At 38.8% G+C, this 13,907-nt stretch overlaps 1 protein-coding gene across 17 annotated transcripts in view; it reads right to left on the bottom strand.

The window, feature by feature from the left end:
- The window catches only part of CAMK2G (calcium/calmodulin dependent protein kinase II gamma), a gene marked incomplete at its 5' end in the record, with an annotated part of 203,221 nt that overhangs the window by 47,540 nt on the left and 141,774 nt on the right, over nt 1-13,907 (bottom strand). For all 17 annotated transcript variants that reach the window (XM_081954526.1, XM_081954535.1, XM_081954541.1 and 14 more), the window contains 4 exons: nt 4,961-5,003; nt 9,203-9,286; nt 9,617-9,739; nt 10,244-10,338. In XM_081954526.1, the coding sequence (XP_081810652.1) occupies nt 4,961-5,003; nt 9,203-9,286; nt 9,617-9,739; nt 10,244-10,338 (345 nt within the window). The remainder of the gene's footprint in view (nt 1-4,960; nt 5,004-9,202; nt 9,287-9,616; nt 9,740-10,243; nt 10,339-13,907) is intronic.

Here is a 13,907-nt window from a genome sequence, read left to right as displayed (position 1 = left end):
CACTGAAAATTTTGCTTCTGTTTTTAGTCTGATACCATCTGGGTGTGGGAAGGCAATCTGAGAACTGCTAATATGGAAACAACAATGACTTCCCTTTCTGTTCTATCATGCTCTGCATATAGTGAGAAGTTAGAACCATCTCATGCAAGTCTATGTAAGACATTGTTATTAAGATCAAAAGCTATTTTCGGTACAAAAGCATTACTGTAAGAATCTCAAACATTATCCTCTTTCTTCCACAGAGCTAATGTCTCTAAGTTCTATTTTTTTTTTGTTGCTTTAAAAAAATAAAAGCATTGAAATTAACATTTATTTAAAAGCCTTGTTTATTATTTTGCAGTATTATACACACTAAGTAGCTAATCCATTCATTCATCATATTGATGAAAAAGTGATTCTAGGCAGCATATATAACTTTATTACTGTAGTATAAAAGACTACATAGTTTGAGTTAGAAACCTGGAACTCTAAATTTACTTCCCAAAATGCTGGGGAATATAATGAAGAATTTAGAGAGAGACTGTGCATTCTCCATTCGTGCAGAATCGTGACGTATCGTGACGTTTTTTGCCTTTGCAGAGCTGGTGTGGGCGTGGCCTGTGTGCGACGTCTCCGGCACGTTCTAGCAGCAATAGCAGCGCTAGTCCTTCATTTGGTTTTTTTGCAGCTAACCCACCCATCAATCATTCAGTTTTTAGGCCATTTTCTCCTCTCACAGAGAGATAACAGAGCTTCCCCCCCTCCCCCTAGTGAAAGCCCCAATTTATCAAATGGTCACATTTTGCTTTTGTTGCTGAATGGAAGAGAGAAACTTTGTGGATTCTCTTAACAAAAGACAGGGGATGTGGCTGTGAGGAGTGCCACAGACAAAAAGCACCATATGCGTAAGGAAGATGGGGCAGTGCTTGTAAGATGCCAGCAGTCGTCAGCTATCAGTTGTCTTTTAGACCGAGACCAGCAATGCTTCTTAAATTGTCTTCCGTTGCACTCAATTCTCACCTAGCGCCTGCTTCTCTGCAGGTGTCTCTGTGGAGTTGGTACATACTTACTGACCTTTAAGATGCTACAGTTATTTTCTTTAAAGCTTTGATAGAGGTGAGCATTTAAAGAAAAATTGAGAACCAGAATCTGGTGGAAATCAAAGTCTTCCAGGAAGGGGTTTGTGGGAAAGGCACTGACGGTGGCTAAAGGAACCAAAAAGATGAAGTTCAGATACTACATGAACCTGGTGATATGAAATGAGCAGCCCTCCCACAAAGCAGCTTTCTAGGGAAAGGCTAGAAAACTGTCATGTATTCTTCTGCCTGATCGAACCTCCCTAATGCTCCCTCATTATTCCTGAGGGACATTACAATTCAAACCGTGCAACATGAGGCCGGAAAATTATGCAACCCTTGGGGCTCATGTAAACCACAAACAGCTTTCACAAGGACCTTGGACCTTCTCGCTATTCAACTGAAACACCTTTCAAGAAAAAGCTCATTTTAAACTATCCCATTAGTTTCTTAAATAAAAACCTGAGTACATGTTTACAAGCCAAGGACATACAATAAAGTACGTAAGAAGTTTTGAGAAGGTTCTCTTTTGCCAAAAGAGCAAAACATCTCAACGCTTGTGGTTTTCAAAAAAAAGGAGGCCAGCTATCTTGAAAACTCCAATAAGACAAATAAAAATGTCGCTAAAGAAAAGAGTGGTTTATTAATGTAAACATTTACAATCAGGAGGGCATGGAGTGGAAAACGTATCTGCTTGAGAAACGGTGGAGAGAAAATTAGTCAGATGACAAAAATGAATCCCAATAATGTTAGACATTCCAGGGCTTGAAACATCAGTTATGCTCCACTTTCTAATGAGTAAAACTTTGTTCATTACCTGCCTTTGATTTTGGCCTTTCCTTACAAGGCAACACACACTCATTCGTCAGATGACCTTCTTGCTACAGAGAAAACTCTGTGACCTCGACTTTGTCACTTTCCATCCATTCGAGGTGCATTAGTTCTCTTTTTTGCTCAATATTACCTCCCCATCACTTGTGCTTAAGAAAAACTGTGGACTTTTGTTTCCTATGGTTTCAATGGAATCTGCTTTCTCTCCTCCTTTGGGTCTATTCTGATTTGGAGATCTGAAAAAGGTTTGTTTCCCTTTATTTCCTCTGTATGCTTCTGATATTCAGGTTTCAGGATTAATGCCCACATTTTTGTACTAAAGACTCACAGGCTGGTGGCATTCTGCAGCCCTGTAATTCTTTCCAGGCACCTCTACGTTAGGCTTGGATTTCTAGCTCTATTTGGATTTTGCAGGTGGTGGTTGGAGCGTGCCTTTCCTAGAGTAGCTGCACCAATGGGTATTATTTGTGTAATCTTTGCTCAGATCTCTGTTGCAAGAGAATATGAATAGCACTGTGAATATAATGTAAAATGTTAGTGTTGTGATCCGCCGACGGCCTGCGGAGCTGACAGCAGAGTCGGACAGTGAGGAGATTGGGGAGGAACATGGGCCAGTCCTTGGAGTCTGGGGAAGGCTCGGATGACGGCTCAGTGTTGGAGGCAGAGAGGGGGCCAAGGTCATCTGGGAGTTATGTGCTGCCTCCAGAGTCAGACATCAGTGAGGCAGAGGAACAGGGGGAGCCTGTTCCCAAAACGTGCATGCGCAGAGCTGCCAGAAGGCAAGAACAGTTAAGACAAAAGGGGTGACTCGGGAATAAAGCTTGGAGATTGGCCCCTCCCATAAGATATAAAGAAGGAGCAAAGGAATGTGAGCCTTTGCAGGAAGCAACTTTGTTCGTTCTGGTTGGTTTAAATTCTGAAGCTCCGTTTTGACTCTGTGTTCCATATGGCCTTGCAAAGCTAATTGGCAATTAGGTCTTTGGCAGCGTTTCAAGGGAGATAAAGGTGGGTGCTTATTAGGCTTATCCCAAAGGACTGTGGCAGACTTCTGTCGGACTCTTTACAAACTATCTGTTGCTAATTATGGGCTGTGAATGACTATAATTCACAGCCATTGAAATAAAAAGAGAGTTTTTGGGACTAGGTGTGTGCTTTTTACTGTCTCAGGAAGCCTAGGCCAGAACAGTTAGTGCAAGCTTTACTATATTGTTTGTCAGTACAGTTTTAATAATGTGATCTGTGCTGTTTATACTTATGCATGTATTTTGTAAAATATATCAATACTTGGCAAATACAGTCAATGACCTGATGGCCATTAGTAGCAAAAGGTGCTTAAATGTATTTTATTATTTACTAAGTTTACAGGTGCCTGATCTCATTGGGACTCCTATACTGTCCTGTTGATTCCTACACCAATACCTAACTGACATTCTTCCTCTCATACACATATAGCTTGGGCAATGAAGAACTTCAGTTGCCCTGAGCTACTTTAATAGTCTTTTTACTGCTGCAAATCCTATTACTAAATTCAATCAGACCTGAGTAATGAATCCCTAGTCAGTCCTTTGAACACAATCGAGTCACTGATAAATATTATGGGCTGATTTGGTGGTAAGCAGAGAGAGGACTGTAGTTATACAAATCCTTTCCTGTTTTTTTTAATATGTCACAATCATAATTCTCTGTTGTGAGTATAAAATTAAGTGTTTTGAGTGATTGTGTAAATATAGCATTGTGTATTTTTGAATAGTGAGAAGTTTTAATGAAATCAAATCTAAGGTTTCCCCTTCACCAAACCTGTACAGTCAGGAGTGAAATTGAAACAAACCATTGCAGTGCTTAGGGAATTGTCTTTGTTTCACATTAAATTGGAAATATGAGAAGAGGACTTCCAGAAGTTCTCTTATCATTGGAAGGTGAAGAAGAAAAACTGGTTTCTATTTGTGAAAAGGGAGGAAAATTTCAAACCCAAGTCCTGAAAACGATAGTATGCATATGAAGTTAGAAAACATTTTGTTGAAAGAAAATACTAATTTCTCCAAAATAACCATTGTTTCTTGACACAGCTAAAAAGAAATTCCTGTTATAGCACACCCACCTCTGCAAACAGAAAAAGTTATGCTTAAATTTGGGAAGTTAGGATATAGAGAGAATAGTTTTTAAGAAATTGTCTATGGATTACCACTTTGTAAAGTACCTAACATTATGGATTACAATGAGAAAGAATAAAAAGATTTGCAAATAGAAAGAATGCTGCAGCAATCTTTTCTGGACTTGAATGCCATGCAAAATGATTTTAAAATGGCTCAGAGAGAGAAAATGCCCATGGTAATTTATGTCAGGTTTTTGCTATTTCTTAATAAAACTATGGATATAAATGCCAGCTGGAACTGTTTAAGAATTTTGGAACAACTATCAGAATCATCTCTGGATGCAGGGACATTCAATTGTGGGGAGAGGGGATGTCCAAAAAAGTCAAGAAGATGGCAACATTGTGCTCACCATCTTGATTTTTGTTTTTACTCCCACTGCCCCATTCTGGATGCTCTAGAACAGAGGTCTCCAACCTTGGCAACTTTAAGATTTGTGGACTTCAACTCCCAGAGTTCCTCAGTCATCTGGCTCTGGGAGTTGAAGTTCACAAGTCTTAAAGTTGCCAAGGTTGGAGATCCCTGCTCTAGAGCACTGTTTCTCAATCTCAGAGCCTTTAAGGCGTGTGGACTTTTAAGTCTCAGAATTCGCCATGCCACACATCTCCAAATTAAAAAGTTTGAGAAGCACTGTTTAGGAGTTCATTCTCTCCCCTCTCTGAGCTGAAAAAAACAAACTTTGCTGCCAGAAGATAAACAAGTCAAAACAAAGAGATAACTGAAAAATGCCAAGTGCATTACTGGCCCTTTTTGATGGAAGAATCATGGCAATTCTTATGTAGAATCAGGTCAGATATTCAATGACTACATAAAATTGGACCCTTCTTGCACAAAATATAGTGTAATCTGTCTGATTTGTAAATCTAAAATTTGTTTAACATTTTTGCTGGAAACAAATCAAGAAACAGAAAAAGAATCTCTTACCTGAAAAATTCCGAGACACCAGCATAGTGGTAAGGATTGCACCCTAAAAATAGCAATATACATAGACATATATTTATATAAAATACATAAAAAGTAAGGAATGAATATTCTGGACACTACAGTAGATCAGTGAATATATATGTTTACTTTGGTATACTACAAAATAGAAAGATACGTCATGAAGCCACTAGTTGAAGTTTCTTCTCTTCTCTTTCAAGGAAATATATCTCTGCTTTTGCCTGTTGTAGCCTCCCAAATGGGTCTCTAAATGCTGCATGTACCTCCTAGTTACCCTGTTTCCTTGAAAATAAGACCTCCCCAGATAATAAGCCCAATCAGGCTTTTGAGAGCATGTGCTCCGGTTGCTCTTCCCTTGAAGAGCACCCGGAGGCTTCAGTTGGTCCAGAATGCGGCCGCGCGGGTTGTCATGGGGGTACCTAGGTGCTCCCATGTTACACCCCTTTTAGGCGACCTGCACTGGTTGCCGGTTGTTTTCCGGGTGCGATTCAAGGTATTAATTATGACCTTTAAAGCGCTCCATGGCTTAGGCCCAGAGTACCAGCGAGACTACCTACTGCCACCAGTAGCCTCCCACTGTCCAGTACGATCCCAAAGAGTTGCCTCCTCAGGGTGCCGTCGGCCAGACAGTGTCGGCTGGTGACCCCCAGGGGGAGAGCCTTCTCTGTGGGAGCGCCTTCCCTCTGGAATGAGCTGCCCCCGGAGCTTCACATAATCCCTGACCTCCGGTCCTTCCGACGCGCCCTAAAAAGTTGGCTTTTCCAGCAAGCCAGCCTGGCCTGTTAATTTTAACTCATTTTTAAAATGTATTGTCCTATAAATTGGGTTTGTTTTTTTGGATATGTATTTAATTTCTTTTTAACTTTCGGGATGTGTGTTTTTTAATGTTGTATGCCGCCCTGAGTCCTTTGGGAGAAGGGCGGCATATAAATCCAATAAAAACAAACAAACAAAACAAGGCCTCCCCGAAAATATTGCAACACAGCAGCAGTCATGAGGTGACCACGCTTGCTGCCTCCTGAACCTCAAAAATAATAAGACCTCCCCAAAAATAAGGCCAAGAATGTATTTCAGGGTTCAAAAGAAAATAAGACCCTGTCTTATTTTGGGGGGAAACACAGTAGCAGGATGTGAGTTACAATGAATTGGCTTGACTATACCTGGGCAAACTGGGATTTGGTTTTGGTGAAAGCATACTAGCAAAATGTGCTAAAACTGGCTGTTACTGACTTTACCAAGAGCCAGTAATGCTGCATGAGCCCCAGATAGCACTAAATTGGTAACTTTTCTATATTACTAATAGCTATGATCCAAATCCATACAGCAATTTGGTGATCATCAGAGCACATAAGACCGCAACATAAAATGTAGGAGGAGTAAATGGGGAAGAGCATTAATGAATGAATGAAATTAAAGGAAGAACACAGATTATTCTGTGTCCATGAAACTAAGATGGGGGGAATGAATGTAATAGATTTAAGGAAGGTAGTCTGATTTTGTGATGCGCAGCTGATGAATACATGCAAAGTACTGAAAGTTTAGGTTTAATGAATGAAAGGGATAAATGCGTGTCAGAAGGTATGACATATGTTACACTGAGTGCTGATAATAAAAGTACCAGATATGAGTCTGGTGAAAAACTGTGCAACATTCTGAACAAATGCAATCCAGGGATAAAAAAAATAGCCTGCCGGATAAAATGAATGGGCGCAAGAGAACAAAATGAAAGATAAGAAAAATTATTTAGGCCATTCAGAGACTAAAGAGTGATTGAGAATTGTGATGTCTTTGGTGAAAGGCTTCAGAAAAATGTCTGCTTGTTTCAAGTATGTGACCAAACATAAATATATTTATAAAGCCGTATGGCAAAAGAATGCGTAAAAATCTAAAACTATTATTGATGAAAGAGAAAAATAGTAAAGCTCATAAGAATCAGTGATTCTGAATGTGGGGCAGATATTTATTTGATAGTATCAGCAGTGGTCTTGGGAAAAATAGAGTTAGGAAAGAAAAGAAAATGAAAGAAATGACAGTGAAAGAACAACTAGATGGATGGATTTTAGGAGATGGATTTAATTTCCTAAAACTAGATAGTGGCTGTAAGGAAATAAGATGCGGAAATTCCTTTAAACAGTCGGATAGGGATGTTACAGAGTGGCGTGTGTGTATGTGTGTGTGTTTGTGTGTGTGACAGGAGGAGAGAGGGGGAGAAACGGAGAGAGACAGAGACATGGGAAAGAGGTATAGAGGTATAAATAAAGGAGTGTTAAATTATGGATTTGATATACATATTGGGTGACAATTTGAGTTATTTCATATTTAAATGCATCTATGCCTATTGACTGAAAGTATAGCATTATATTTATACAAAGGAAAATAGCAAAAGTGAATGAAATAATTACAGAGGGTTTATTATTAAGTGTACCTGGATCAAAAACTAACTATAAGATAAATCTGAGAAGGACAGGTGACTGAAAAATGTACCTATGTGAGAAAGGAAATTGATCAAGGATTATGACATTATGTAATCAATGTATGTTAATGTGTCTGTGTGTGTGTTCATTAATGGACTTTTACTGACTGAATGATAAGGCTTTATTATTTGCTAATAGATAAAAGGTGAGATGTGAGATAAAGAGATTTTTGGATGAAATGTTAGATAAGGTCAAAAGTTAAATTGTACTTGTAGATGAAGGTGAAATCATTTAATGTATTTCTCCATATACATCCCTCCCTTCCTCCCATTTTTTCTCTTTTCAACTTTTTCATTTTTTCTTAGTTTGTATTCATTTTTTATCTTTGTAGTTTTAAGTTTCAATAAACATTGTAAAAAAAGAAAGGAAGCTGATCATAAATTTCTTGATTTAGGGAACATATACATAAAAGTATATTGACTTGAATTAATGAAAGTGTGTGGTGCTTAACGGAACAGCATTTACATGGAGGAAGCATGCAGTGGAGTGCCTCAAGATTCTGTCTTGGGGTCAATGCTCTTCAACATCTTCATAAATGAACTAGATGGTAAATATTAAATTGTATGATGCAACATGGGCTACGGATCCCCAAATTAATATTGCAGATCAAGATTTTCTCTCTCTCTTTTAGCATGGAAAACACAGCAAACAATTTCAAGTTTTAAATACATGGTGAAAAACTAAAGAATAGAGGTGAAATTCTATATCTTGCTAATAGGTGTAAAGGATAATAGAAAGGTAGTGAATAATGTCTGGTTTACTGGAAGGAAGGAATGTTAATTGAAAGAAGTATGAAGTCTATAAAGCTTATTTCTGCTCACTTTGCTATGTGAGAGTGGAAGAAGAAACAAAAAGCTGAGCCATTCTGAGGACTTCAGGAATGCGAGTGATGAAACAGGAAGAGAAGGAATGGGTGGAGAGTACAAAACATGGTGGGTAAAAGGAGGAAAGAAGTACGGTATGAGGAGGTGGATGAGTGCTGTAGAGAAAATGCATGAGGAGTGAATTCACAACAAATATATGAAGGAACGGCTGCAATCGCGTGGGCGTCGGCACTCTGACCCCCACGCCTCCACCAATAGCTGCCTGCAGCCTCGCGGCACCCGAGTGAACCCAGGACACCGGAGAGGCTGAAAGAAATGAAACAAGCCAATTATAGGGAAAGGAAACAATTTTCTCACCAAGCCTGCTCGCGAAGGAAATAAAGGAACAAAATGAGGTAAAAAACAAAATTGTAGAGTCCAAGCAATCTGCTAGAAATGAAGAGAAACTTGAAGCGTGTCCACTGGGCTGACTGAATTGAAAAAAAAAACCTGGAGACTGGTCAGCACCAGAGGCGTGACTAAAACTTTCAATTCAGTCCAGGGCAGATTTAACTCATACTTGGACTCTCCAAGCAGCGCCCAGGAAAAGGAGTGGGTGCCAAGTACAAAACTTGGTGTGTAAAAGGAGGAAAGAAGTACGGTATGTAGAGGTGGATGGGTGCTGTAGAGAAAATGAATGAGGAGCGAATTCACAACAAATATATGAAGGAAAGGTAAATTGATGGAGGGGAATGCTCAGACACCAGGTACAAGAAAAAATTTAGATCCCATGCGTGTACACGCACGCTTGCATGCAAACACACACACATATTATGTTTCTATACCTCTCTGCATTGATTTTAGGTGCAGTAATTAAAATGTATATTACCAACTTCAATAATCACAAAATGTGGAATCGTAAGTCATCGTCCCTTTTAAGAACATACCTTCAGCTTTCTTCTGGCATTGAACTTTCTCAAGCATTCCACAGTCTCCTGTCTGTGCATCATAGAAGCGACTGTTGATCGTTGCTGGAAAAAAACAAGGAGAAAGCTGGCATTTTGATCACTATCTCAGTTTATTTAATTACTAGATTTCTATTCAAGCGTTCAAGATAGCTTATAAGTCACTCTCTCTGCATGTTATTCTGCTGCATGTAACTGGCCCACATTCAATGTTTCCATCAATGAAGAGGGGCTTGAACTTATGTCCACACCAGCCTGAGTCCAACCCCTTAACCACTCAGTCTCCATCTCTCCACTTCTACATGCCGGCCTTGTAGTTCTTTCAGCTTTAACCTGGTTGGTTCCCATTTCCAAGCTTCTAAAGTTACTGTGAGAAAGAAAGCTGTAGATACTTACACAGACCCATGGGTGCTTAAGTGCCTGATCTGCTGTGATGCGCTTTGCAGGGTTTATTGTCAGCATCTGGTTGATTAAATTCTTTGCTTCTGGGGTCACAGTATCCCACTCTGGAGAAGGAAACTAAGAAGAAAGATAAGAGAGGCTTTTTTTAAAACCAGTTTATGTATTCCTGTAATTGCTTCCACTTTTATTCCATACTGAACCACTGTAAGTGAGTGGCCTTTCAGGGACTCACATTATGGTTCAAAGCAGAAAAATATAGGTGATACAGTTCCAAAATGGATGTGAGCTGTAGTCTACAAATTATTTTGAGTGTTACATTGCTGAATTTAGGTGACAGTTAAATAGGAACATTAATTGGTTCCTGGTATCTCATCCATCTAACAAGAATAGAAAATGGTTCTCTTTAAAAGAATGTTCAGTCGCTAAAAGATTTTAATACTTCAGAAATTACTGAATTAGTATTATTCAGGCAAAATAAACCCCTCTATAATTTTTATGAATGAGCAACTTCTGACTCTATCCCTCTTCCTTATCTTTTATGCCCAACAATGTATTTTGCAGCATGATGCATCAAAACCAGACAACTAACTGCAGAGAATAACATATAAAGAATTATCTTACATCATAGGCCCCTGCCTTGATCTGCTGATACAGTTTATGCTGATCTTCATCCCAAAATGGAGGATATCCAACAAGTAATATATACAGAATAACTCCTAGGAGAGAATAAAAAATTCCAGTTACTCTAAAAGGCAAAGGCACTCTTGAGTCAATCCATGGGGACTATCACCTTTTATGCTGCTGCCCATTGTCACAAGGTAATCTATCTTCAATGTTCAAGACTCATTCCAACTTCTGAGGTGGAACATACCTTTCTCTCTCTGTCATACGATCATCTCTCAAGTTATCATAATTATTTGTACATGGAAAAATCAGAGAATGCTAGCAGCATTCTTAGCCATCATGTACTGTATGTTAATACATTTATTTGAAGTCTTTCATGGGTCTGAATGAACCAAGAGAGACAATATATTTGCTCTTCAGTAGTGGGGAAGTCTTTCATAAGCCAGCCAAATTCATTTTTAATCACATTTCAAAATGTTCAATTTAACCACTTTATTGATATTAGAGACCTTCAAACCTGCAAACTTAATTTGACACGTGGTGAGTATTACCTTCCTCTTTGGATTTAAGAAATTTTACTGTATATTTAATATAGGACTGGCACAAAGCAAAAAAAAATATCTTGATTTAAGGAAGTTTTAAATGAATTTGGAGACCAGAGAGATTTGGAATGTTGGTTATTTTTGCTATAAGATATGAAAAAACAAGAGATCACTTCCGGTTTCCGAAGGCGACGGATGTTGGTTCGCTGTTCGCTTCTCCGGTGGGCTCCTTTTAGGAGCACAGGGGGTCTTGGAGGGACCACCTGCCATAGGGCGGCTTGCTGGAAGCCCCCGGATAGGCGGCAGCCATGGGGGGGAGTCTCCAGTTTCGCCTTAGGAGCCGGGGAGCGTAGTGGGTGCTTAACAGCACCTTCGCTGAATGGATTCCGAAAGGAAAGAATTAACTACATGCAGCGGCTGAAGTGCTGGAGGTGAGAAATTCGCTCCAATCTCCTTAATTGCTTTTAACTGATGAGTAGTGGCTTTTTTACAAGTTGTGGATTCAATCTGTTTGAAGTAGGAAGATTGGAGGGGGGTTGTTTTTCTTCTTCTACCCCTCTCAGGCAAAACGGCATTTGGACTGTCTCTCAATCTCGGAATGGAGATAGAGAGCAAAAAATTGAATTAGCCACTTGAACTAACTATGTGAAAAGATTTATATCATAACTGCAAGAGCTGATTGCTGAGTTATTTTGAAAGTTTTATGGAAGTTTTTAATGTTCTGCTCCTGATCCCGAGGAGGAGCCAAGATGGCCTTCTTCCTTCTTCTTCTTCGCACTTATAAATGAAGTCTGCCTTTTGAAACTACCTTTGAAGAAAGTCTGGCTTTATATTATCCCCCCTGAAGGACTCTTGGAGCCTCTCCTATTACGTGGTCTTTCTGGATTTGGACTATTTGATTTCCCTTTTTTTTGAGTGACTTCTTGGCTTGGAACTGTGACAGAGGGTTAATTTTCACTTTTGGATTTGCCTGTCTTCTCGGACTCGCTCGGCTGCGCGCTTAACAGATGCCATTTCTTTTGCAAAAGATTTGTACTCTTTCTGAACTTAGACAATGGGGCCCAGAAAACCACTAACAGGCAAAGCAGCCTCGGCACCAACTTCTACAGCATCCAGTCCAACGATTCAACAGACAAAAATTTCATCATTTTTACAAGAAAAGACTGGAGAGAGTTCAAAGGATTTATCTGTTACTCAAATGTTTCAAGCTATTATGCAGGGACAAAATGAGTTGAAAAAGGAGGTAGCAGATTTTAGAGATGAGCTTAAAAGTTTGCAGCAACAAATAACAGAAAATAAACAGAGAATTGGTGTGCTAGAGGAGGGCGCGGCTGGTCTGGGGGAGGAGGTTAAGGCAGTCCAGAAGGGGAATATAGAATTGGAAAATTTTATGGCAAAGATAGAACTTGAAAGAATGTCCTTCTTTCTCAGATTCCAGAACCTACCGGAGACAGAAGATGAAGATCTTAAGGATATTATGAGTACAATTTTAGCAGAATATATTAAAAGAGATAAAGAACAGTTGTGGTGGGATATGGATCTGGTTTATAGGATTAATTCAGCATATGCCACAACACATAATGTTCCAAGGGAAGTACATGTTAAATTTCTTAGGAAGACCACGACAGATGAGATTCTAGGGGCTCAGAGGGGGGGACCACTAAAATATAAACATAAAGAAATTGCCATTCTTAAGCAAATTCCCAAAAAAATAAGAGATAAGAGGAGGAAGTATTCCTCCTTATCAAAGAAATTATATAATAAGGGAATTTGGTTTAGATGGTTATTGCCAGAAGGAATGCTGATCTTCTGGGAGGGAAACAGAATTAGAATTAACACAGTCGTGGAGGCAGAGGCCTTCATTAAAAAACATAGTCCCCTCCTAGAGGACGGAAATATAAGAAGTAGTAAAAAGGCGACAAAACACAAGACATGAAGGAGGGAGTAGCTGTGGCTCCGCCTGGGGACAGGGGGGAGGGAACAATAATGGAAAGACTCAGGTCACAAAAATAAATATATCTGGAATATCATTTTTATTGTTGATAGAAAGTGGCAAAAGAGATGATTGAACACATGGTTGATACAACGTATAATAAGATGCTGTTTCTGCTTATCTTTTATCTTTTGTTTATTTTTTCTGTAAAAAGTTGTGAGAATTGGAGAGATTCCTACCTCTAGCACGTTGGAGCTGCCAATTTTTTTTTTTGTATATACCGTTTTCCCCAAATTTTTTTAAAAACCAATAAAATTCTTTCAGAAAAAAAAGGATATGAAAAAACAAGTATGTAATTAAATAATATACTTGCGGGAAATGACTGAAACAGAACAAAACCCATTTTAAGAACTGAGGCTTAATGAAGCTTGTAAGGGGAACTAAAGAATCAGGCAGAAAGAGTTAAAATGCCTATGACTGTTTCTTATTTTAATTTTTTTTGAAATCTGGACTGAATATTAATAACAAATGTATTAAAAAGGATACAGATTTTAATGGACAAACTTTTACAAGGTGACGAAAAAATATTTTAAAAACCTTTTACCTGACATAGGCATTATAGAATTGGAAGGCATGGGAGGCAACAAAATTGAAATGACCAAGATGGAATTACAAAAGACAAATCAAGAAAAGTATCTGGACATGGAACAAGACACCCTGGACAATGCTCTTTAGGGAATTTACAGACTAGGCTGGTAAAAACTTTGAAGACTCATTTTAAATGCCAAAAGGCGATGAAAGATCAAATCCTGCAATACCATAAGAATGATGTAAAGCTCAAGACTGTGCAGAGCAAAAAGGACTATTTGACCAGGGATAAACTATTTGCTGAATACGTCTGGATAATTCTTAATGGAGAGTTCAGTTTTTGCTGACTAGGTTTGAAAAGAATGGTGATTTCTGGATTGCGTACAGATAAAAGTTAAATTATGGGAAGAAGAGGGTTTTTTATTTGTAACTTTAAAAGAGGGCAGATAGTACTTTAAAAGATAGTATATTAGATTATGCTTGATATTGCGTGATAAAGGCTGAAGGCCACCTTTGTTGCCTCTTCTACTTTTTGGTCTTTTTTTCTTGCACCATCTGAACTTTTATTTTTATTCTTTCTTCTGTTCTGAAACATCTT

This window comes from Natrix helvetica (assembly GCF_964273705.1).
Source record: "Natrix helvetica genome assembly, chromosome: 5".
NCBI lineage: Eukaryota > Metazoa > Chordata > Lepidosauria > Squamata > Natricidae > Natrix > Natrix helvetica.
This window is presented reverse-complemented; position numbering and strand designations above follow the sequence as displayed.